Genomic DNA, 24,849 nt, shown 5'->3' with positions numbered 1-24,849 from the left:
GAAGTCGGTGTCAGTCACATGTGAAATAAGCTGACGAAAGCAGAAATGAGTTGAGATTATTAGACTGAGCTGAGCCTGAATGTTGAACAGTTGAACATGAATTCACGTGCGGCTCAGAGCTGTGCTGATGTACAGTCACACTGGCTGCTGATGTCACTTCCTGTGTGTGTGTGTTTCATTCATTTGATTGAGTGTGTTTAGTGTGTTCTGTGCTCAGATGATCTCAAAACGCAATTCTGCTTCCTCTTCACTGATCTGATCGCTGTACATGTGTTGTCTGATGTCACTCTACTGTGATTGGTGGATGTCTGCTCATGCTGCTCCGTGATTGGTCCAGACCATAGAGTTTGATGAAGGGGCGGGAGCGGTGCTCCGTATCCAGCCGCTCAGAGCGCCGCGGGATGAAAACGTTTACGAGTGTGTCGCCAAAAACACTGAAGGGGAAATCGCTGTGACCTCCAAACTATCCATCATCAGAGGTGAGATATACGTCATCGTCTTCATCGTCATCATCATTGTTATCCAGCCGCATCACTCACCGTTCATACTCCAGTTATACTGGATATTACAGTCACACTGCAGAAAATAATGCTCTTCTTCAGTGTCTTGTTTTCCAGTACCAATATCTAAACATCCTTAAACATGCAAGATTTACAGGAGATGCAGGATGACTGAAGATATTAAGTCTTGTTTTCTGAAAAATGCATTAAAACGAAGCGAAGGTTTGCTTAAACAGGAGCAAATAACTGCCAGTGCAGAGAGAAAAATAATTGTTTTTGTTTTGAATTAAATGGATTTTTCTGACTCCAGTTCTGGTTTTAAGCTTAAACTCTCTTCATTTTAATACATTTTTCAGAAAACAGCACTTCATATCCTGAGTCGTTTTGCTTTTCCAGTAAATGCATCTTGATTTCAGGGTCTTTAGACATTTGTACTGCAAAGTTTTCATGCGATTATTGTCACGATCAGGTGTCAGACAGCTCCGGTGTGTAATGAATCACTGTCATAATGTTGATATTGAAATATGTGATTATTCAAAGTACATTTGTTTAACATGTTAAAGACAAAGCAAACAGATGTCGCTGACTGTCAGACAGAGGAGACGGAGACTTGTCCGGCGTCGGCCTTTGTGTTGGGTGTTTCTTTGGCTGCCGCCATTGGCCGTTTGGCTGCGTCTGGGCTCGATTTGATTGGCTGGCCGCGTCACAAAGGCCCCGCGGCCCTGCACATGCTGTCTGTAATCGAGACGATAGCGAGACGCTTGGCTCGCGGCCGCATTCAAAACACCATCAGCTCCGTGTTTGTGTCATTCGTCAAGAACTGGCTGTCAGACGTGTTGAGAACCGGTCCAGAAACGCGTCTTTGATTCCTGTTTGTGTTCCTGCTCACATCATCAGCCGCCAAACAGACGACTGACAGAAACGCAGCAGATTCAGATGCCGAAAGCGAACGCGTCGTGCGTCGCGGGCACGAGCGAACCACCCGTGAATGTATATTCATGCGGCGGCGCGCGTCTCTGCGATGCTGATGAGAGCGGTAATGAATTTGTTAGTCTGGTAATGAAGCGTGTTACATTGGCAGTCACAGTTTATTTAGTGAGCGGCGTCTGCACCGCTGTGACCCTGCGCCGCTGTTCACCGCCAACACGCCGCCGCTGTCACACGCACAGTGACGGACAATTTCCGGAGCATTTACAAAACATTAGACATGTAGATTGTCAGAGAGACGTGACGCACGCCGAACACGTCTGACATCGGCGCGCCGATCACGGACGCTGCGGCGCGTCACAGCGGGATGATATCAGCTGAACCGAACTTTAAACAGATACTTCGTCCAAAAATAATTGAATAACCAAACTAATGTTTGAAGCACAAATTAAGATATTTTTGAGATATTTCTGTCCCTGCCTTAACGTGTGTGTGTGGTCAGTTGTCTCTCCGGCAGGTTTCAGTATCAGCTCATAAAGTGTATTATGGTTCGGCTGTATCTAGTAGTCGGGTTCAGTTCTTCTGCTCATTTAGCTCCATTACTGGCCACATCTTTAGTGCATTAGCTGCAGCGCTTCTGCTTCATAAACCGCTGACTGACACACGATTCACGTCTGATTTCTGGTTTCTGTGTCTGTTCGCCGCTATCTGCTCGTCTGAGACGCAGCTGTGTCGAATCTGTCCCACTGCTCTCGTTCAGACGCACCCGGCGCGGAGTCCCCTGAGTCTCACACGCACACACACACACCAGTGGGTCAGTCACGCTTTTACTGGTCGCCCTCCATCCACCGAACAACATCATTATGCAGCTTTAATCAGGCCGCACCTGCTGCGACACCAGCGCCACATTCATGAGTGTCTGTGTGTGTGTGTGCAGCATCTCTCTGTCTCTCTCTTGTGTTTTGGAGAATGTTTAGAGTGTGTGTGTTAAGTCTCTCTCTCTCTGAAGTGTGTGTGTTTGAAGAGGAAATGGCCTGTTTGTCTTGTCATCATTGGCTCTGAGCGCTGGCGTCTGCAGTGGCATCATTTTCCTCTGTAAACACACTCGGGCGATGAGTTTCACCCGCTCGTCTCAGACGGCCCTCGGGGACACGCCGCGCGCGTTTTTATTGTTAGTCCAAGAGCAAATGTTCATTAAAAACGTATATCTGCATAATGGATTTTTTAATGCCAGTCTTATTAGCACATTTTTTCCAAGAGTTGATAGATTTATGTGATTGAAGTTCGTTCACGTGGCTATTCAGTGGTTGTTGCGGTACGTTCAGCTGTTTTAAAGTCTAATTTGCTCGAGTTTGTGCCTGATGGGCTGGCAAGGTCCTGACCTCTGACCCTTGACCTCTGACCCTTGACCTCTGAGCCCTCTGCAGCCTATTGTAGTGTAAGAGGGACTGACAGTATCAGCTGGTTAGAACGTTATGATGAGAGATGAAGAAGATTTTCTTTCTAATATCGAGTCCACGTTGATTCGTGTGGAGCGTCACATTCTGGGTTTCAGGAGCGGATGTGTGACTCGTGGGATCCGCCGCCATCATCTCTCATTCCTACGTGACGTGTCATTGGATCCGTCACAGGTGGATCCAACACGGATCTCAGAGATTCGAGCTCTCGTCGAGATCTCAGACTGTCTCGAGCACAAACTTTCACCTCGGACCGAGTGTCGAGGAGCTCTCGCAGCCCAAAATGAGCAAATGACGCCCTTCGTGCCTGTGTTTACTGTAACCTCCTCATCTCCGCTGCCTCTCTAATTAAAGCGAACAAATAATTAGCTTAGCTGGCGAGCGGCGCTGCAAACACTCGGCTGTGTAACGTGTAATTGATGGTTAGGTGAACGCGTGCGCGCTGATTATGTAGGTACATAATTACACGGTGCAACTTCGCCATTCGAGCGCCAGACGTGTTTGTTGCTCCCATTTACCTCTGATAATTTCAGTGGTTTGGAGGAGATGACTGCTTTATTTATATCGGCATAATGAATGCCGCCCACTGAAAGCGATATGTGCGCGCAGGAAGTGGGTGGGTGAGCCGCTGTGTCAATATCATTTCATCTAAACTCCCTCGTAAGTGGGCCGCTAATGTGAACAGATGCGAGAAAGAGTTTTTAATCAACTGCCTCCAAACGCTGATGAGGACGTTTATCTCGCAGGACGTTTCCAACAACTGGCGCCGCGGCTTTTGAACTCGGACGCGTGAAACGCAGCAGCGTTTGTCCTCGGAATGCGGATCTTTCGTTTTTTTTTATTGACCGGTACCTGACCCATCATCATTGTGTTTGTCGTAACTCCAGCGGAGCGGCTTTCTCTTCGGCTGTTTCGGCCACGTTCACATTCTCCTTTCGGTGTGTCTCTTTTGTACTGTTGTTTCCAAACAGGTTTCCCAAACCCTGCTACGGCTCCTGAGGTGTGAACATCAAATCTATCAGAGAGTAACGGGCCGTTTCCGTGTGTTGTATTCTCTCCAGCGTTACACCGTAAAAAATGCACATTATGCAAATGCAGTTACTTCCATTTCCTCGTTACATTTTGTCCAGTAAACCTTGAAATGTATGTTATGATTATTGTTGGCTCTTTGATGAATTGTATTTGTTGCTTGGGATGAATGCATCCGCTGAATGCATAAATGTAAATGAGGGATGTTGCTGATGCAGAATGTTACTGATAAATCCCTGTCTGACGGTGGAGGTGACTGAATACTGATCTGACAATCACTTTCCATGATAATATTCATCAGTCATGTCGTGTGTGTTTTCTATCAGCTGTTTAGAATCAGGTTTCGCGCTAAGCTCTGAATTTGCTCTCGATTTAGTTTGATTAATTCATGCGTAATTTACTCACACTGAAGCGTTTGCAAAAATTTCACACACTGAAGATGAAAAGAGTGGCAAATGATGTGGATATTTCAGAATGCGCTGTACTGTAGGAAACAAAACATGCAAATGTCTCAAATCATTTATCAGCAGTGAAGCAGCTCGACTGTCCTTTAAAGCAATGTATGTAAGCAAGAGCATCAATAATATTAGGACAGTTTTGTGATGGTTTGTACCTGATTGTGCTTGTTATTTTCATTTTCTTTTCTTTTTTGTATTTTAAAAGCCTAACCAGGGACTGGGGCTGAAAATTAGCCATAGGCTTAGGAGCCTGTATGAATAGTCTTCTGTAATGTTATTCTGCATTGTCCCTGTTAAACAAACAACTAAATAAATAAATAAATAAATAAATAAATGGAGGCCTGTGATCCGTTTCTGATAGAAACGCCGTTTCTGCCGCTTTGCGTATGCGAGCGCTCGGAGTGAAGCGTTTCCGTCAGAGACACAGCGCCTCACCAGAAAGGTTAACGCAGCAGAAACTCTCTGGTGATTTTTGCTGTCGGCTTCTCGCTGCCTTTCTCTCCGCGATCGTTAAACGTTTCCTCCGGTGTTCTGCAGAGGACCTGCTGCCCTTCGGCTTCCCCAGCATCGACATGGGCCCGCAGCTGAAGGTGGTGGAGCGAACCCGAACCGCGACCATGCTGTGCGCCGCCAGCGGGATTCCCGATCCCGAGATCTCCTGGTTCAAGGACTTCCTGCCCGTGGAGCCGGCGCTCAGCCAAGGGCGAATCAAGCAGCTGCGATCAGGTAAGGCAGATATGATGGGGAGTTTCTCTTCTTACGAGCTTTGAACTGCCAAAGAACGTGGAGGCTGTGATTGTGGAGATACGGCCTCTCGTATGAAGGGCCGCGTTCGAAATCAGCTCTAATAATGATGTCGGGACTCTTCAGTGCGTCGACTGAATGAACGGAGTGATTGCTGAGATTAGCAGGTAACGCGGACAGAGGTCTCCTCTCTATTACGCTCGCGCTCGCAGGAAACCGCTGAAGAGAGCCGGCGTTCGGATAGGCGGTAATTTCTGAAATGACCACTTACTTCGAGATTTTAACCACAGCCGGGAGCTCGAAGAGTTTGCTTCGATGGCTGTGACTGTAAGTCTCGTGATGTAAATCTGTCTACTGTGCACATCTGTTGTCAAAAAGACCTCTTCGGAGCAACTTTTAGGGTGATAACGGGTCATGAAGTGTAGCGGCGGTGTTGTTTTTAAACTAGGCTTCGTCCTGTGCTAGTTCGATGAATCTAATGCTGATCTTTAGACTCCGAATTTATCAGGTATTTATGAAGCATCTCTGTGGAGCTGTGATTGATTCAGGATTCAGATGTATGAATAATGATGCTAAACTGTATTATCGGTTGTTGATTTCCTCTGTCGCTGTGCTAGTTTCACCTCATGCTCACTCAGTAAAATCATTTATGCTTTAATCAGTGTTTCCTCTCCATATGTTGATTAATTTGGTAAGTAGTCGTGGAATAAGCGGGATCATGTACAGGGTTGGTTGGCGGACTGTACGTTATCCCTCGCTTATGCGCGCACATGCATATATACATAAATCTAATCCGTATGATTAATGTATATAGTGCGTCTGACACGTGATTATATACGGTTCTCATATATAATCAGTTTGATCAGTGAGTGGATCATTTCTGTGGTATGAAGTGTGTTTGAGCTGCTGTCACTCAAAGCTTTCGTTGTGTTTTTTTTCTCGTTGTGTGTTCGGTGTGTTTTTCTCAGGAGTCTTTGGTGAGTATCTGTTTTTTCTAGACCAACCAAACTCTCCTCCTCTAGTCCCGCGGTTTGATGGCATATGTTGGCGCTCCGCTCGTGTCATCCTCCGATAAACGTGCCCTCGTCCCCCCGATCCTCCTAACGAACCTGATCTCGTGTCCTGCACCTGTTCCCTAATGAGAGGTGAAGCCGAGCTCACCTGATCCGCTCGACACCAGAACACACCGTCGACATCAGGACACACTTGTGCTAGTGGAGACTCCAGAAACAGATCGTAATTAGTCAAAAATAGATGCGCGGACACACACACACACACACGTGTCAGTTGTTGTTGTGCAGAATGAGTTTGGAGCTTCATCTGGTTGTACATAGTAGGATAGTTCACCCAAAAATCATTTACTCACCCTCATGTCATTATAAAACGTTAAAGACTTCTGTGGAACACGAAAGAAGATATTTTGGTAAAATGCTGGAAATCAAACCGTTTGGTACCCATTGACCCCCATTGAATTTTTTTGTCCATATAATGGAAGTCAATGGGAACCAGAACCGTTTGATTGGCAGCATTGTTCTTTCGTGTTCCACAGAAGAATGAAAATATCAGTTTAGAATGATGAGGGTGAGGAAGTGATGACAGAATTTGCAATTTTGGGTAAAAGTTGTCACTTCTTTGATCGTCGTCTTTGATCATCTGCTCTTCTTACATATATTGTTGAATCTTTTTATTTTTCCATTTGAACAGGGTCCAGAATTAACACATGTAAATAACAATATCAGCTTAGGCGAGTACACAAAACAGATTTACTGACTGGTTTGGTCGTAACTTTAGAAACTTTAACATGTTCTGTAGTTTCACGGGAGTTAATAATCTGGGCTCTGACTGTGCATCAGTTTTCTCTCAGATGGAGGACGGAGCGATCGGGAATAAAACGAGTGTCGTGTAGCGCTGCGAGAGTCGCAGACAGACAGGTCTATATCCGTATAATCGTCACTCGATCGCTAGTAGAGCACGAATAAAACGCTGATGTAACCAGAAAACCCGTCAGGCACGATTGGTCCGTTCACCTCGTCTCCATCTCCGTTTGTCCCTGACTCCGTGTTCCCATGATGCTCTGCGGTGCTTCTGTGGTGTCTGCGTATGTCCTTCCGTTGTTTCACTCCTCGTTTCTCCTGAGTTATGTTATTATTATTATCTCCTGATTATATTCACATTCAGTGACGCTTCTGTTTGCAGCAGCAGAAATCCGTGATGAACTAATGGTGAACACGTCAAGTTTGGACTGAGACTCAAAGCTTTGTGTGTGTTTGTATGTGTGTCTGTGGTCCAGGTAAAGCCTATGTTCTGAGGACCAAATGTCCACACAAGTATAGTAATGATGGTCAGTAAATGATCTTGTTTTGGTCTCCATGAGGACCACATCGCACAGAATGAAGTGTTTTGAGAATCTAGAAATGCCTGTAGTGAGGGGTCGGTTTATGGTAAAATACAGTTTGTACAGTAGAAAAACATTCCGCCTATGGAATGAACTTTTAAAATATAGAAACCAGTGTGTGTGTGTGTGTGTGAGGACCAAATGTTCCCACGAGGAAAGTAAAACCTGAAATGTTTGACCTTGCGGGGAGAGTTTGTACAGTATAAAAAACATTTTCTATAAAAAAAAAAGTCCCCATAAACACAAACCCAGTGTGATCTCCATCTGAGTCTCTCAGTCCAGCACAAGAACAGTCATTACCTTTATTCTAGCTGTTTTTCCAGGCTGAAGGTCACCGCATCCTTCACACAGACCGCGTTTATGGCCGTCAGTGAATTCTGATCTGAGTCTGTAGGTGTTGATTCCGCCGCAGTGATTTCACATGCTGTCAGGCTGCCCACAGTCACATTTACATGACAAACCAGCGAGTGAATCGCTCAGAACGCTGAGTCAGTCTCTGCCGCACCGAGACACCGGCAAACGCCGGCCTCCATTTTCTGATTTCACTTTCACGGCGTCTCTGATCGGCTGCGTCACACCGCGTCCTGGAGTCTCGGAGCACAATTATTCCTCTCCGCTGGGAAACTCATTCAGCGGCGCTTCGGTTCTCGTAGTTCGGCTTAGTTGTGGACTGACAGATTGTTCTCTGATCTGAGAGTCGAGGTGAAATCATCTCAACGCCTCTAAAGTGACTTTATGTAGAGCTGCTTTACAGCAGAAATAGAATTAATTTCATCATGAATGCATTTTACGACATTAGAATTGTTACGGTCCTGTTTATTACAGTGAAACAGTAACCGTCTTCAGCGGCCTCGGCTCCATTCGTATTTTCACATCAGTTTTACCCACAGGGATTTTAAAAACGTCTTTGTTTAAGGGTTCTAACCAAACCAACCAAAGTATTTGAGAATTGGACAAAAAGACAGAGAGACAAGACTGTGAACGTAAAGTAATTTGACCGTCCCTGTGAGCTCTTCTGATGTTTTTATACAGCAACGTAGTTACTACAAATACTGCTGATAAACACATTTTTAGTTGAAATATTGCAGGCGGATGGCTTCAAGTGATGCGTAAATCATCATTGAGCAGCCTTTTATCTGGCAGTACGTCTGTCTTATCAGGTTATCGTGAAAAATCAATTTGAATGGGATTTTTTTACTTCTGGACCTGTTTGTTGCATTCCACTGTATGAAGCGCTTTATAAATAAATGTGTGTAGAATATGATGCTGATGAGCGTGTAGAGCGTGAGGAAGGTTTGTAAACCATCTTGAGATTCGTGGTGATTGTAAATATTAATGCAGTGTTTGTTTTCTCTCCTCCTCCTTCCCTCACTTCTCATTTTCTCCTCCTCTCCTCTGTCTTATGTCTGTCTGATTGACCCGTCTGTCTCTCTGCCTCGCTCGCTCTCTCTCTAATGGTCTCTCTCTCTCTCTGTCTACCTGTCTCTCTGTGCAGGTGCGCTCCAGATCGAGCGCAGCGAGGAGACCGATCAGGGGAAGTACGAGTGCGTGGCGTCTAACTCTCAGGGCGTGCGCTACTCGTCCCCTGCTAACTTATACGTGAGAGGTATGGAACACAGTAGGTACTCCGTAGGTAATACACTTTCATTCACATGTCAGCGAAGACAGCTTCTTTAATTTACCCAGCAGCCTCTGCAGCACTTCTGAACGTATAAACGTGTAAATGTACGTACGTTATTCTCGTGTGTCTGCGCTTCGCCGTGTTTTGTCTCAAGCTGAACTTCGAGGGACGTCGAGCGTCGCCGGCAGAACAAATTTCTGTTTTTAGCAGCTTTCTCCGAGCGGAAATTAATTCTGCTCGTGAGCGATTCAAAGTCGGCGGAAGAAACGCCCAGCTTTATTAACTCGAGCGCTTCCCGTCGGGGTTCGTTCGCGATTCTCGGCTAATCGGAGCATTAAAAAAGCTAATTGATTTGAAATGAATTGGGTTTACAGGCATGTAATTGTTTCTGTAAACTCAATTAGAGATATTTGCTGTTGGGCTGAAGCGCTCACGGCCTAGCGGTCCGGAAAGAGCCGCCGCGGTTTTAATAGAGGATAAAAGAAGGTAAATGAGGTGCGGCGAGTAACGAGCGGGAAAGAGACGGTCCGGCCGCCGTCAGTCGGGATGTGAAATGTACGCTCCGATTAGCGCGCTCGATCGACAGACGCTCTGATCTACTGGTGTCATCAAGTGCTGCATGACGCCTCTACTAATATTGCAAACGTTTGTGTGCCTGTTAATTGTTTTCTTCATTTTTTTTTCAGTTGTTTGTCTGTTTGTATGTGTTAAACTACTAATTTGACTTTACTAAATTCATGATTTACCACTAAAATATGAAGGTGTTTGCAGCGTGTCGTGTGTCTGCGTGTGCGTGTGTTTCTCAGTTTGCTTGTGATGTTTTCAGTTTCTTTAATTTATGAAGTGAATTTCTCAGAGTAGAGCAAGGCCAAGCCACAATATTTGATATTTGGGAGTGTATATGAATTATGCCGCCACACAAAGACGCAGATTGAAGAGCTAATCTTAAGCTAAATGAATGAGGTGAGACTGTGGCAGATGAAGATGGTTGCAGTGGCCTTTTTACTCTCTCTGTGTGTTTCCCTGGTTTTCTTCTCTGCTTTCCATCTCAAACCCCCTTACACCCTCAGAGCTGCGAGAAGGTTGGTGTGTTTTTTGTTTATTTTCTCTCTTTTTCTTTTATTTGGCATTTAAACTCAGAGAAATAAATGTCAGTCAAGCAGTAAACAGTGTCGACGACGGCAGCGGACCCGAGTCACACGTAAAGCGCTGTGAAGACGAGGGTCGTGTCAGTCTCGTGTGTTGCATTGTGGGATCTTGTTTGCAAACCTTCCGCTCGGAAGGCCCTCTCTCTGTCTCTCTGCACGCGTTGCCATGGAAACCCAGCAATTGGAAATTACCAGCGTCTGCATGAGGACGGTCGCATGCCTGAACGGCGCAGCGTCGCGATTGGCTGTCGTGTCGTCCCGTGCTCTGTGCCGCCCCTGACGCATTTCACCGCTGTGATTGTGCATCGTGCATCCGTCCGTCTGTCTGTCTGTCTGTCTGTCTGTCTGTCTGTCTGCGCTCGTGTCTGTGCTTGTCGTGTCTGTGCTCGCGCTCGTGTGCATGTGTCTGTGTGTGTGGCTCTCGCTCCGGTGACGGACGTGCTTTCTGCAGAGAATCAGTTTATCGATCGCTACAAAGCATCACTTTTTTCGTAGCGTTGAATTGGTTGACGTCTCGTCGATAGCGTCTGTGCCGAGCTGCCAGTCAAACGTCATACGGTCAGAACGTCACAGCGACCGCAGACGAGTCTCAGCCACAGCGATCTGGTCACTTCAGTGAACGTTGCGTTAGATAGATAAACATTTATTGCACAAGCCAAACATATGACAGGAAGATTTGTGGGTCACTGACTTCACTGAGTAAAAATCCTCCGCACATTGAGACGTTCAGAAACGTGACTGAAGTGAACAGATCATTTTAGGCCCACTACTGATCCAGTGGTATAATTAGCAAGCATTAACATCATATATTGATCTGGATTGTGTTTGTCAGTTATTCTTTCTAATATCTTAATCTGGCTAAAGTAATGTTCACCAGTTCAACAGCTCCGTTATCACTAATATGAGTTGTAAAAGCAGTGTTGGGGAAAGTTACTTTTAAAAGTAATGCATTACGATATTGTGTTACTTTGTAACTAACTGTGTTACTTAGTTACTTGGAAAGTAATGCATTTTGTTACTTTTGCCTTACTTTTTGTCACCTGAGCTGGGCTTGCTTATTTATTTTAAATAACAAGAACCTCTAATTATATTATGTTACGTTCTTTCACACCAAAAGGGAAATGAATAATCCTCAGGCTGAAGGAAGTGTCTCTGCCTCTTCACCTACTCCTGATTTCTCTCGACGCGGGAAGTCAGTAAATAGGAAAACAAAGAAACTTGCGTTACTTAGACGCAGATATTTTTTCGTAAATGTAAAAGTGACACGTTGCTTCACTAGGTACTTGAAATAAGTAATCTAAATACGTACGTCGCGTTACCCTAACGCTGGTTGTAAGTTAATGGTTATAATGACCGGTCATTATCTGGCTCATGTATATTAACTATGTTGTGTTCACAGGTCATCTGTGATGAAAGTTCGTAAACAGACACGTTTAACATCTGACGTTAGGTGGCGCTACAGCAGCGGTCAAGCAAAACAAAACCTCCTAATATAATGATTATTTCCCAGTGTTGTGACTCGTTCTGAAAGCGGCCGTTCACAGCGTGACAGGATCAGAATTATAATCATGATCCCTGATCACCTGCGCTCTCGTAATCGATGCCGCACCGGGGTTTATAAGTTCCATAAACTCAGCGTGATGTCAGAGTCTCGTAGAGAAGCTTCGCAGTTGTTCGCCGTCTCTTTGTTTTGTCTGTCTTTGTCGTTTTCTCTGGCTGCTTGCGCATGAGCTGCATGAAGTGTCGTCTGTTTTAATGGAATGTTTTAGGTTTTTTTTAGGCAAAGTCTGTTTGTCATCAGAGAGTGGCCTATTTTCATTCTGTCAGCGTGATGAAGCGCCCGAGCCGTTTCCGCTCCTGGAAAACTGTTGAAAGGCGAATCAACTGTCGGCAAGATCGTGAGTGACGTGCGGCGGCTCCCCGCGCGCGTCTGAAAAATAGCAGCGCAGGCGTCCCGCCCTCGCCGCGCATGACAGCCTCCTCTGGAGGAGGAGAAGAAAGAAAGAGCCAAACATCCTCTGCGCTTTTGAAGAACGTGTCGCAGACGTGCCGATCTGATTCGGGGACTAAATCTAAACCCGGTCGTGAGAACAGGAGCGTCTCGTTAGAGCCCCGTGTCTAATTGACACACGAGCGATGATGTCATTCGCCGGCGCCGTACGTGTGCGCTAGGACTGTAAGTCAATACGCCGTGCCTCCGCTTCCCCTTTCAGCGAGAGGGAAGATTGCGTTTGAGATAATTCATTGTAATGGGCTCGACTAACAATGGCAAATCCAATTCAGCAGTCCCCATTGTTGCATAGATCAAATGTGCTGTTACCACCCAAGGTTATTGTTCCCGTCTCGCTGGAAGCCGAAGCTTTTAAGAGCCGCAAAGTGATTTTTGCACAATAGACGCTCGTAGTTTAAATTCAGGTATGCAAATATTCACCCCGGTTAGCGGAGCAGACTGGTTTAGTCACAACCGGGAACAAGCGTTTCTTTCCATCATCGCTAACCCATAATAAGTCATAATATTGCCATTAAGTCCACATGTTGAGCTGTCTTTGTGCACGACGCACCTGAAACCTGAGTGTTTTTCATTTGAAAGTTTGCACGTTACCGGCGTCGCACGGTGCCGGTCGCATGAACGCATGCACTAACCCGCATTAACAACCTCTGATTAACTGCAGCCGGTGACTGTGTAGATTTAGCCGTTATGTCTCATCTGAAATTTCAGTGTGTCCAATTCTGGGTGTCCTTTGGTCAATGCTCACCTGCAATCGAATTCACTTTTACAATTGCACATCTTGTTGTAAACAAACATTTCGTGTGCTCCTGGAATCTGATCGTTTCGCCTGCCGGAGGTGGGTTTGATGAAATGCGTTTAGCTCTAAACCGCTAGCTCATGCAGTTGTAGCTTTATTCAGGTGGATTTTTTTCCTCTTTGCTGAAGTCGTCGATTTCAGAACTTGATCCTACGTGGCGAATCCCCATAAGCCTCGGCATCCGAGAAAGCTTTGCTCAGACGTTCAGCCATCTCTAAAGCGGAAGAAACAAGAACCTGGGCTTCAGACGCATCTTAACGTGGCTTATGTTTCTCTGCGCTTCTATTGATGTGAATAAAAAGGCTCATTGAATTAGTCAACATTACAGCTACAGCAAATGAGCTCCTGATTGAACTGCTGGTCTTCTTCAGTCGTTTTTTCGTGGTTCTATTAAACGCAACTCACATTTTGCTTGTTTTATGACCGCACCGGCTCACGCAAGGCGCAGTTGATGGCGAATGATGAAATTCATTCGTGTTAAAGGCATAGTTGTCATGCGATGACTGTGGAACAAACACACACACAGACGTTTCTTAGAAAAATATCTTGTGTAATGGCAACTTGATCATTTTGGGGTGAACGAAGCCTTTAAGTCAGTGCTCCAGAGATGAATGAATCTTAAACAGCTTAGCAACCACCCAGAAGATCCTAGCAACACATTCAGCACCTCAGATTCTACACAAAAACACCCTAGCAACCACTCAGTACGCTAGCAACCACATAGCGTCACTGTGGCAACCATCCACCCGCACACATCTCATTTACGTCGGAGATCGTTTGAAAATTCAGCGTCTCCGGTTTCCGAGTGTTTCCTGTTGCCCAGGTTCTTTGTTTCTGTCCGGCTCATCTCTGTCTCTGTCTCTCTGTCTCTGTCTCTCTCTGCATCATTCATGCGTATCTGTTTCTCTCTCTGTGAGCTCGAGCTTCACGGCTCTTTGATTCACTGTATGCTGTTAATCTGACGATGACCTGCCGATTTCACGACGCCTCTAAGAATTCAGCAAGCTGTAGTTCTTAGCGCATCCTTCCTCATTTCTCTCTTTTATCCTTCCCCGTTTCTCTCGAACACGTCCTCTCTCTCTCCTGCATTTCATCTGTGTTTCTGGATGCGGGGTTGGCAGCGCTCCACATTAACTCAGTGGATTAGCATAACTTCCATCGTTTCTCACATTTGCTCGCTGTCTCTTTTATTTATTTATTTCCACAGTCAGATGTAGATCTTCCAGGAGTAAACGCAGTATTTCCCTGCGGAGCGTCAGTTTCTGCTGCAGAAGAATCTGATTTGTCCTAGAATATAGCGGCAGACACACACACACACACACAGAGCGTCCGACACTCACAGATCAGCGCGTCTCCACTGGTGGATTGTGACCCAGAAATGGGTGGCAGGTCATAAACAACAGAGAACAAAACCAAAGCTGAATGCAAATAATACAATTCAGCCAGCAGGATAAGGGTTAGAAAAGGAGACAGGGATCTGTGTCCATGCAGCAAAACCGGTTGAGAAGCACTGGATTAGATTCAGCGAGCCCAATTAATTGCCTGTTTGGAGCATCGAGCGTCAGACGCTAGTTAACATATTGACTATTAGGTGCAGAAATGTCTCACGGCTGTGCTGACAGTACGCTCTGTGCGTTAGCCACAGCGTTCTAGCCATCTCGTTGAAGCCCTTGTTTATGGTGTCGTGCTGCTGCGCGTGTTCAGGCATGCAGGTGACCGTGCAGCGCCGCAGTCGGCCTCTCTCAATCACACCTTCCCCTTCCCCTTTGATCCGCCGGGGAATGAAACCGGCCCGATCGAACACCTGCTCTCCCAGCGCTGGTCTATAGAGTCGATATCTGCAGCGATTGATCGCAGAGCCGCAAAAGCCTTCATTGGTTCGACTGCCTCGTCCCTGAGGGCAGCGCCGTCTCATTTAGGTTTCTAAAGGCTTATGGGAAACGGGGGGAGCTCGGACCGAAATAAAGCTCGTTCAGACAAAGCGGGTTTTAATAAATATGCATCATTTCAGTTTCTCTGCCTCCCAGCTGAGCTCAGAGCAAAAACAGAGAAGCCTCGGCGGAAGCGTCTGCGTTTAACGCTCCTCTCTCGCTTGTGTTTTTCATCCTCTGTGAACTTAACGAGGGCGGTGGAGAGATGTGCCTGTAGAAATGGGCGCGTTAGTCAGTTTGTAGGAAAACACGGCTTTGACCTTTAGCTCGAATTCAGATTCTCCAGCTCCTTACACATTATTATTCCGTTCCATCTGCTAGTCTGCGCTTATATTTAGCAACTTGTCCTTTTAGCTGTAATGATGCATTGCCAGCTTAATATGAAGCTTTCATCCGAACGTCCATTTTCTGTCATTGTTACCTCGCTCTCCTGTTTCCCTGTGTTTGTGCTCCAGTTCGGCGCGTTGCCCCTCGCTTCACCATCCTTCCCATGAGCCACGAGATCATGCCGGGCGGGAGCGTGAACATCACCTGCGTGGCGGTCGGCTCTCCGATGCCCTACGTAAAATGGATGCTCAATTCTGAGGACCTGACGCCGGAGGACGAGATGCCCGTGGGCCGGAACGTTCTGGAGCTGAACGGCGTGCGCGAGTCGGCCAACTACACCTGCGTCGCCATGAGCAGCTTGGGAATCATTGAGGCCGTGGCGCAAGTTATCGTTAAGTGTAAGGAAATCACTTTATGGTGGGAACAGAATGTATAAATAATCAGTTTGATACATGAATGTTAAGTATTAAATGTGCAAACAAAGATAAAACAAAATTGTACAAAGTAGTCGGCGCCAGTAGCCTTGTGGTTAGTATATATAGCGCACGTGCTCGCGGCGACACGAGTTCGATTCCCGTCTCGAGATCCTTTGCCGTTAAAGGCACAAAAGCCCAAAAATATATTCGAAAAAAATTGTACAAAGTAAATTCTCTGCAGCATAATACGCAGAAGGTGATGTGGAAGCAAAATATTCTGTGTCTGTTCTGGAAAAGGTTAATCGGCCAAATCCAGTTGCAGAATGTAAATGTATTTTGGAGAATGATGTTGGTTCAACCAAAAAAGTTTCTAATTTAATCCAAAGAAAGAAAATGGTTCTTGTGTGGACACAAAGTCGTTATTGACTTAAAAATGTGCCTTAAATGTGACTTAAAAAGACATTCTGTAAGTAGCCCATTTTGATCTCTAGATATCTTGTTGTTCTACCTAGAAAACCCTGAAACATGCTGCTTTTCAGACCCTTCAGTTCTGCTGTATCTCAACAATATCTCAAACTGTGCTCAGTGCCGGAGTGAAAATCTTCCTGTGAATCTCCTAAGCCAATATCAACCTTTGTGGCGTGCCGTTCTCCTCTCTCTTCGCAGCTTTACCCAGAGCTCCTGGTACCCCGATTGTCACGGAGACGACCCCCACCAGCGTCACCATCACCTGGGACTCCGGTAACCCCGACCCCGTTTCTTATTACATCATCCAGTACCGTGCCAAATCCCCAGACAGCAAGTACGAGACGGTGGACTCCATCACCACCACCCGCTACAGCATCGGCGGCCTCTACCCCAACACCGAGTACGAGATCCGCGTTTCCGCCGTCAACACCATCGGCCAGGGTCCGCCCAGCAACAAAGTGGAAGCTCGAACCGGAGAGCAAGCCCCCGCCAGCCCGCCGCGGAACATCCAGGCGCGCATCATATCGCAGAACGCGGTGATGGTGCGCTGGGACGAGCCGGAGGAGCCCAACGGCCTGATCAAAGGGTATCGAGTTTATTACACCATGGATCCTTCGCAGCCAATGAGCAACTGGCAGATCCACAACGTTCAGGACAGCATGATAACGACCATCCACAGCCTCGTGCCGTCCGAGACGTACACCATCCGCGTGCTGGCGTTCACGTCCGTGGGAGACGGACCCTTCTCTGACCCCGTTCACGTCAAAGTGAGACCTGGAGGTGAGTTGTAGGGAAACTTGTGATTTAAGGAAATGAACACTTGCAGGTCCATTGTCAGTAATGTAGAGATGTATGAAGGACTGCTCTCTGTGAGTCGGCGGGGTGAATTCACATGACCAATCTGAGCATGACCTAAATCTGTGTGGAAAATCTTTTTATCCTCACTTTGCTCTGAAAATTTCACGGGTGAAATCCGGTCAATAGGAATTTGTGTTATTTTAAATGTGACCACACCATGTTCCCAGGTTCCCGGCTTTCAATTATAGTACCATCCGAACATTTCTGCACTCTTCCTTTAGCGTTGCTCCATCAACGAATGACGTGCTCTGTTTTGAAGCGGGTTTCTAATGTGTTTTTGATCTGTGTGTCAGTTCCTGGACAGCCTGGCAAGTTCCAGGTGGGCAAAGTGACCGACACCAGCGTCGAGTTGACCTGGGAGCCTGCGTACTCCAAAGAGCCCGTGAAAGCCTACGAACTCATCTACAAAGCTCCAGAGCTTGGCATTCAGGTGAGATCCTGCTTCACTGGGAAACTCTTGAGGGCTACGAATTCAGTGGTATCTGCACCGACTTCTGAAATGTTGCAATGATGGTGATGTTTTCAAAGAGACTGTATACCTTTTTTACTCTTTGGGTAAAAATGTCTACTAAATGTACAAATGTTAATGAAAGCATCTTTGATCTTTCAAACAAACAGGAGAAGAGGAATTTTGAGCCCAGAACATCGTATGTTGTGGAGGGTCTGCGTGCCAACACCGAATACACCTTCTCTCTGGCTGCCGTTTCCATGAAAGGTATCGGCGCGTTCACCAACGAGATCAACCAACGCACGGCACAAGCAAGTATGTGTGAGACCCCTTTTGTTTCCATATTTTACCTGACAGGACATTTCTTACGGTGTATGACACAGTAACTGCTCTCTGCACCAAACCTCCCTCGGTTCATCATCCACGTCACAGCTGCAGTCAGTCGATGTGTTCTAGTGACCCGTGACTCTCCGTCGGTTCTGATGGTTCCTGCAGGCTGTTGTCTGGATGGGAAGGGGGCGGGGCTGGGTGAATTTGATGTTTAATCTGTAGCTTCTACAGCTAACTTGTTGCATCTTGTCTGCCAGTGCATAGGCCACAAAAGTGGCACAAATGGTTGAATTCTGTTTATTCATCTTTCCCTCCCTCCATTCATCCATCCGTCCGTCCATCTCTGTGTCATTGTGAAATGCATCGGTGTGTGCGTGATGCGTATGTCCACCAGTATTTCCAGTAGATGATTGAAATACAAGCAGAAGTCAAAGCCGCCACCAGACTGGATGGGATTTGTGTTGAAAATTTTTGCCTTTTTACCCCTTTCTTCTTTTCATACTTCAGTTTAACGTCTTTTCAGCTCAGGACCCGGTGAAGTGACTCCAGCGGTGTGTTGTTGATCCTGTGTTGATGTTGAAATGCTCTTCTTAGGTGTCACGCAGCTCTGCAGTAACGCCGGTAAAGCTCGTGCTTTCAGGACGGTTAACGGTAAGTGAGGACGACCGAACCGTCGGAAGCCCGTCAACAACCGTAAGACTCTCCTCGTTACTCCACTAAAGCTTCACCACAGCAGAGTCTGTGGACGGAGCAGCGTCTGATCCCGCGTGACTGAGTCTGAATATCAAACACGGCCCACTTCGGCGTTCTGATCAACTTTCTGTCGTCGCAGGCAAACGTTTGAGTGGGGCTGTTTTAGTTGAGCTGCTTAAGCAGCATATGGTCACGTCTTATGATTTAAGCAGCTCAATGTAATGACAGTGAGGGAGGTTAAGGGTGTATTTGTGTGCCTTGAGATGTTGAGCTCTGATCCGCTCAGCTGAAGCTCACACAGATACACCGCACCTTGTTGCTAGGATGTTGAGGTTGCTAGGGTATTATTATGGATTTAGGAGCAGTTGCTAGGGTGCGGCAGTTTGCTATAGGTGGATGCTATGGTGTTATTAGGGTTTTGTAGTTGAGTAGTTAATTGCTGCTGCTAGGGTGGTGTAGGTGTTGTGGCTAGTTTCTGGGGTATTCTAGGTGGTTGCCAGGCTGTTGCTATGCGTTTTCTCAGGTGTTCTGAGCAGATGTCGCTATGTGGTTGCTAGGGTGTTCGTGTCTATGAACTGTTCGGCTGCTCTCTGTAGCATCTGTAGGATTGTTCTGAAGGTCTCACCGAGGCTCCAGCACAAACAGACAGGAGCCCAATTATCCTGTGACATCAGCGCAGATAACGTTTTTTGAAAGCAATTATGCATCCGCAGTCCATTTTTACATGTCATATTCTATAAAGCTAATTGAATTATTCCATGTCAGTTTAATTATTGTGTTACACGAGCGTGCACGTGCGAGAACAGAGGCCGGTCGCGGGGTCCGCGGAACCGAATGCGGCGAGAACCTTATCGCTTTGATTGATTATGAGAACGTCTCGGATCCCTTGTTATTTTTAATAACTCTCTCAGCTCTCGTTGTGCCGTTCGGCTGGAAAGGTTTCAGTCAATTACACTGACGGAGACCAAAGCCCCACATTAACCGCAGCATTAATGACAGATAATACCCACAATTCTATATGCAATTCATATTCGACTGAGCTCAGAAAAACGCTCAAGGCGACTTGTGTGTGTGTGTGTGTGTGTTGGTAAGAAGGTCCGTGTGCCGTGCGCAGGAGCAGGTATGTACTCGACATCATCAGCTGTTTTCCAAACTGATTCTTCATTGTTCTGGTTTCAGTTGTTTTGTTCTCATTAGATCTGCGTCCAGTCGACTCGATGTTTGTGTGATTTCTCTTGCTTTAGTGTTCATAACCGCTCGAGTATAAATGTCAGAACGATTCAGCTGTGTTTAGGATCGGAGTTAGTGCAGTTTGTAACACCACCAGATGCTTTCTGACATTAGAGAGTTATTGAAACCAAGCTGCAAGTTTGTCGTCAGGCAGATTTAGCAGCTGCTTTGATCCAGACACAAGCGGTGAAAGTGTCAGATCATCATGTAAGTCCAGAAGTAACGTCCAGAAACGGTGAGGTAACGAGGAGGACGGCTGCTATTATTCGTGATTTTTCACCCTAAGAGCAGAAGGAGGTAAAGAACCCAGCGTAGACAGGGAGCTGCAGAACCTCCTCAGATTTCTAATTAAAGGAGGAGCTTTGAAAACAGAAACTCCTCAATAGCCCCGACGGGTTTCACTCGACTGTCTGTCACCATCTGGTCAGGAATTCTGATCCTGGACCGGAGCGCCGCTCCATCCGTCAAGCGCGTTTCCACGGCAACGGCGCTGCTATCGGTTACACGCTCGGCGGTGCTTTAATTAGGTTGTCCGTTCTGGTCAATATGTTGATCGGATGCTTGTTTCGTGACCGATTCTGACAGACGACGCTTTACTCCTCCATCGCAGCACATCCTTCATTTCATTTTGCTTCATTCTTCCTTTGTTTGCATCATTTATCTTTTAAGTTGAATGTAATTCGAGCCTCATAATTAGTTTTATTGATCTGTTTTCATCTGCACTATTTCTGTAGCCCGTGTATCTCATCCTCTGCGTTCGTCTTTATGTTGTATTGATTTATTTTGCTTCGTTTCTGTTTCTTTATCCTCCTCCACCTTCCTCAATGATCTTTCCTCTCTGTGTTTTATTTTCGACTCTTTTCCGCTCCTCCTCCTCCTCCTCCGCTGTTCCTGTCAGAGCCCACGGCTCCTCCACGGGAGCTCCGCTGCTCCGGCGCCGGCTCCACCTCGCTGTCGGTAAGTTGGGCTCCGGCCCCGGAGGACCGGCGGAACGCGGCGGCGCTCGGGTACGAGGTGCGTTACGGGGTCGTCGGCGAGTTCGACTCACCGCAGACGCTGCGTCTGGAGCCGGACGCGGGACAGGCGCTCCTCACGGGCCTGCGGCGCTGGAGTCTGTACCGCGTGACGGCGGCGGCGATCACGGCTCAGGGCGGCGGACCCGAGAGCGCGGCTGTAGAATGCAGAACAGATGAAGATGGTAAAATCCCACGTCGTCAGGTTCTTACGTAGTTCAGCATTTGATCCCTGTTCTTTAGGTCTGTTATGGGTTCCTCAGGTGCTTCTTTGGAGATCAGTAGGGTTCTTGATGTTTTTCAGTAGTGTTCTTGAGATCTTTAAGGCTTGGCTCACTGCAAAAATGATTTTTGTCATTTTTCAGTACAAATATCTAAACTTTCTTAAATCTGGAGAAATAAAATGACTTAACAAGGCTTGTTTTCCGAAAAACATGCATCAATATAAAGTGAGTTTTTGCCTAAACCACCAAAATGTCTGCCAATGGAGTCAAAATGCTTCATTATTTTAGATGTTCAGTCAATTCCGTCACAAAATATACGTCATAAAAGCGGTTGTGACCGTATCCTCAAGCCTTTTGTTTTGTATCTTTAGGTTCAGTGTTAAAAATGACAGTGTGAACACTGAGCAAACCTGGACTGAATACAGGATTCATACAAGGTGCTTGAAGTTGTTAAATTTGACTTTTTGAAATTGAAGGTCTGGAACACTTTTGAAAATGGCAATATTCCTAAAGAGGTACTTGAGAAGTGCTTGAATTATTGAAAGACAATGTATCTATGAAATAAGGGTTCCATTTTTTTCAATAAGCTCATCAATTTCACACAGAATTAACACTGCAGCCCGTCTGATGTTGAGCTCATGTAGCCCCGGACCTTTTCAGCGCTGCTTTAAACATTATGATGCTCATGATCACTTTCAGATATTAATTACTAAACATATACTGATAAATTTTAGATCGGCTGGATGCTTTCAGCTGATTCCTATTGAACTGCAGCTCAAACTATTTCAAATATAGTGAATTAAGCTACAAACTCCATCATAATGAACAGTGTTTTCATCTAACATGTATATTGAGCTGTAGCTCGTCATATTAATGGAGTGTTTCACTAGGTAGCAGTAAACCGGTTACCACACCTCAGTATGGAGGAGATTTGTCTTGGATGTTTTCCTTGAAATGGAAATATATTTATATTTTATCAAACTTTTTCCGCGCAGTTTAGTTAATGTCATAAAACTAGCGAGCTGAGCCAGTAGTAGTGGAGACAGTGTCGTGTGAACAAGACTGAAAACGCGAAAAGGTGGAACAGACAAACCGATTCAATTGAGTGAGTCATTTACGCTGGAGCCGCTCCGGTTGATTCAAACTTGTGATTTTGATCGTTCATTTTTAGCGGTTCACTAGCAAAAAAAAGAGATCAAAAGGGCCATTCATTTTCGAATTTCGACATCGATGGTAATGATTTTAAAAAGCACATAGTGATGAGTGAAACGGGGCTTTTTGAAACTCCGAATCAGTAACCATTGCGTCACTGATCGGATCGTGAATCATTTGATTTAATTCAGGACTTTAGAGTGGGTTCTTGAATCTTATTTTCTGATTTCTTTTAATTATTAAACAGTACAAAACATTAAACCATTTAAGCAGCACAGTCATAAAAGTAAAACAAAGAGAAAAAAAACGGAAAAAATGATACACAAATACAAATTCCTTAAGAAAATTAACCGTGGTTTTACGGTTAATAGTGAAAGTGTACTAACCATGTTTTTTTTTTTTTTTTTTTTGTATAACCACAGTTTTACTGCAAATACCATGGTTAAACTATGGTTAGTGTAGCAAAATGTATACAATTGTATATAATCCACATTTTTATAATTGTATATAATTGTATATAAAGAATCCACCTGCGAGAGAAGAGATTTATGTTTGCCATTTTGATGCACTCTCACATTACAATAATGTGCTCTGGACATTTGTCATTAAATTAACGGCATAGAAACTGCCTCAAACTAGCTATTAAAATATGAAGAAAGTCGTGTCTGAAAGCTGCATCGATTTTTTTCAATTGGTTAAAATGAATGGAGAATATCGTGTTTTTCCGTGTGCGCTCGACCATTTCCGTCGCTCGGGCTAGATCACTTGATGAGGTCCGCAAACACTTTGCGCGGAAACTACACCACAAAAAGAATAACTAATACGTTTTCTTAAAAGGCAAAAGAACGCATTGACGTTTTCCTAATATGATAAATAAAAACCAACAGACTGATGAAAATGCAGGACGTTTTCTCAATATGCGACGTGTGGGACAAGAGGTGAAAATGCTGTGCGGTACAACGCAAAGCGGGGCAGGTGGTCACCCTGGCGCCGACAGCCTTGTGGGCAGCGTGTGACATGCAGCGCCGCTGCACTACGGGTGTCCCGAGTTCGAATCCCGTTTCGAGGACCTTTCCAGATCCCGTCCCCCTTCTCTCTGTTCCACTTTGCTTCCTGTCCTGTATGATCTGTCCTATTTTAATAAAGGCAAAAAGGACAAAAATAAATCTTAAAAAAAAAAAATAAAATAAAAAATTAGTATCACAGCTGTTGCTGTCAGAATAATGGTCCAAATGTTATGTGCTTTAATTTCACTTTCTCTTTTTATTCTTAAGTTGACATCATTGCATATTTTGCATGTGCTTTGCTTTGTTTTTGCTGTTTATTTAGTTTATTAGTATATTTTTATTTATCTGTTTATCATTTGTAGAATTTTAAATACATTGTTGATAAGTGAAATCTCTCTTTGAAGTCCTTGAAAATCAAAAAAAGTAGTGCTTGAAAAGTGCTTGAAAGTCCTGGAATTTCTTTTTACAGTATCTGTGTGAATCCTGTGAATCTGCCATAGTTGGTCCAGACCTACAAATGTGAACACACCCTAAAGCTGCAGTGTGTGGATGTTTTGTACTGGTTTGAAGGTTCTGCAGTGACTAGGCCATGTGTGTGTGTCTGTGTGTGTGCGAGCGCAGTGCCCGGAGCTCCGCCCCGTCAGGTGGAAGTCCAGCCCATCAACAGCACGTCTGTAAAAGTGTCGTGGCGCTCCGTGTTGCCAGGGCAACGGAACGGGCAGATCCGCGGTTACCAGGTTCACTATGCGCGCATGGAGAACGGGGAGTCGCAAGGCCTGCCGCGGATCAAAGACATGATGCTGGACGATGACCAGGTGAGGTCACGACCCCACAGAGAGCGCCGCACCCTCGTCAAAATATGACCATTAGCCTTATTCAACCTTAATTTGCAGTTAGCTGTTACAGGTAAAGACTTGCGATTCATTAGCCACTCGAGGTGAATACAAGAATAGCAAAGTACAATAAAATGTACAACTGTGCGTGCTACACACTGATGTGTTTATGATTGTGATGATAAATAAAATAATGGACTGTTTTTGTAAAGCTAAAATAACTGAAGCCACTGTCAGCAGGAGCCTCACACATTCAAGTGACAAATGGCAGCACTAAAGAGGATAAATGGTGTGGTTTTGTTGTTTTTGGGTCTTTAATCATTAATGTTTTCAGTCAACATGAAATTAAAATTGATCTTATTTCTTTTCTTAATACGCGTTCCTGGTCTTCCTGTGATCGACTCATCAGCGCCCTTATTCTAAATTACACCGCTGATGCAGATCCGTACTCGCGCTGTAATGTGAAACGCACACTTTCGTGTCAATCCACCAGGAGAAAATCACGGCCTGACCTACATTTATTTCTCATTCAATATCACATTTCACTCAGAAATGCATCACATGTCAGAAGTCAAATGAGATCCGGATGCAGTTTCGTTAAACTTTAGTTTCAAGCTTTGAATCTTTTTACACGATTCTGTCCAAAACCTCATTCAAAATACAAAATAACCATAAATGCAAAGTATTTATTGAGTAGTGTGTTAGAATTGTGAGAATCGGTCTGATCTGAATGAACAAACTGAATGAATCTCACCGAGTGTCTCACTTCATCTCTTCATCTCTTCTCTTTCACTAAATGAATCTCACCCTCCTCTCCTCCTCCTACGCGCCGC

The 24,849-nt window shown here is 45.4% G+C and overlaps 1 protein-coding gene across 1 annotated transcript in view; it reads left to right on the top strand.

The window, feature by feature from the left end:
- Positions 1 to 24,849, top strand: part of ptprsb (protein tyrosine phosphatase receptor type Sb) — a 63,656-nt gene that overhangs the window by 20,279 nt on the left and 18,528 nt on the right. Inside the window, exons 5-13 of the mRNA XM_051139566.1 lie at positions 338 to 479; positions 4,909 to 5,097; positions 9,006 to 9,128; positions 15,473 to 15,742; positions 16,427 to 17,008; positions 17,380 to 17,516; positions 17,705 to 17,849; positions 20,686 to 20,985; positions 23,805 to 23,998. Coding sequence (XP_050995523.1) covers positions 338 to 479; positions 4,909 to 5,097; positions 9,006 to 9,128; positions 15,473 to 15,742; positions 16,427 to 17,008; positions 17,380 to 17,516; positions 17,705 to 17,849; positions 20,686 to 20,985; positions 23,805 to 23,998 — 2,082 coding nt within the window. The remainder of the gene's footprint in view (positions 1 to 337; positions 480 to 4,908; positions 5,098 to 9,005; positions 9,129 to 15,472; positions 15,743 to 16,426; positions 17,009 to 17,379; positions 17,517 to 17,704; positions 17,850 to 20,685; positions 20,986 to 23,804; positions 23,999 to 24,849) is intronic.

Source organism: Labeo rohita, chromosome 2 (genome assembly GCF_022985175.1).
Source record: "Labeo rohita strain BAU-BD-2019 chromosome 2, IGBB_LRoh.1.0, whole genome shotgun sequence".
Taxonomy (NCBI): domain Eukaryota; kingdom Metazoa; phylum Chordata; class Actinopteri; order Cypriniformes; family Cyprinidae; genus Labeo; species Labeo rohita.
Note: the sequence above shows the minus strand (reverse complement) of the source record. Positions and strands in the feature narration are given on the sequence as shown.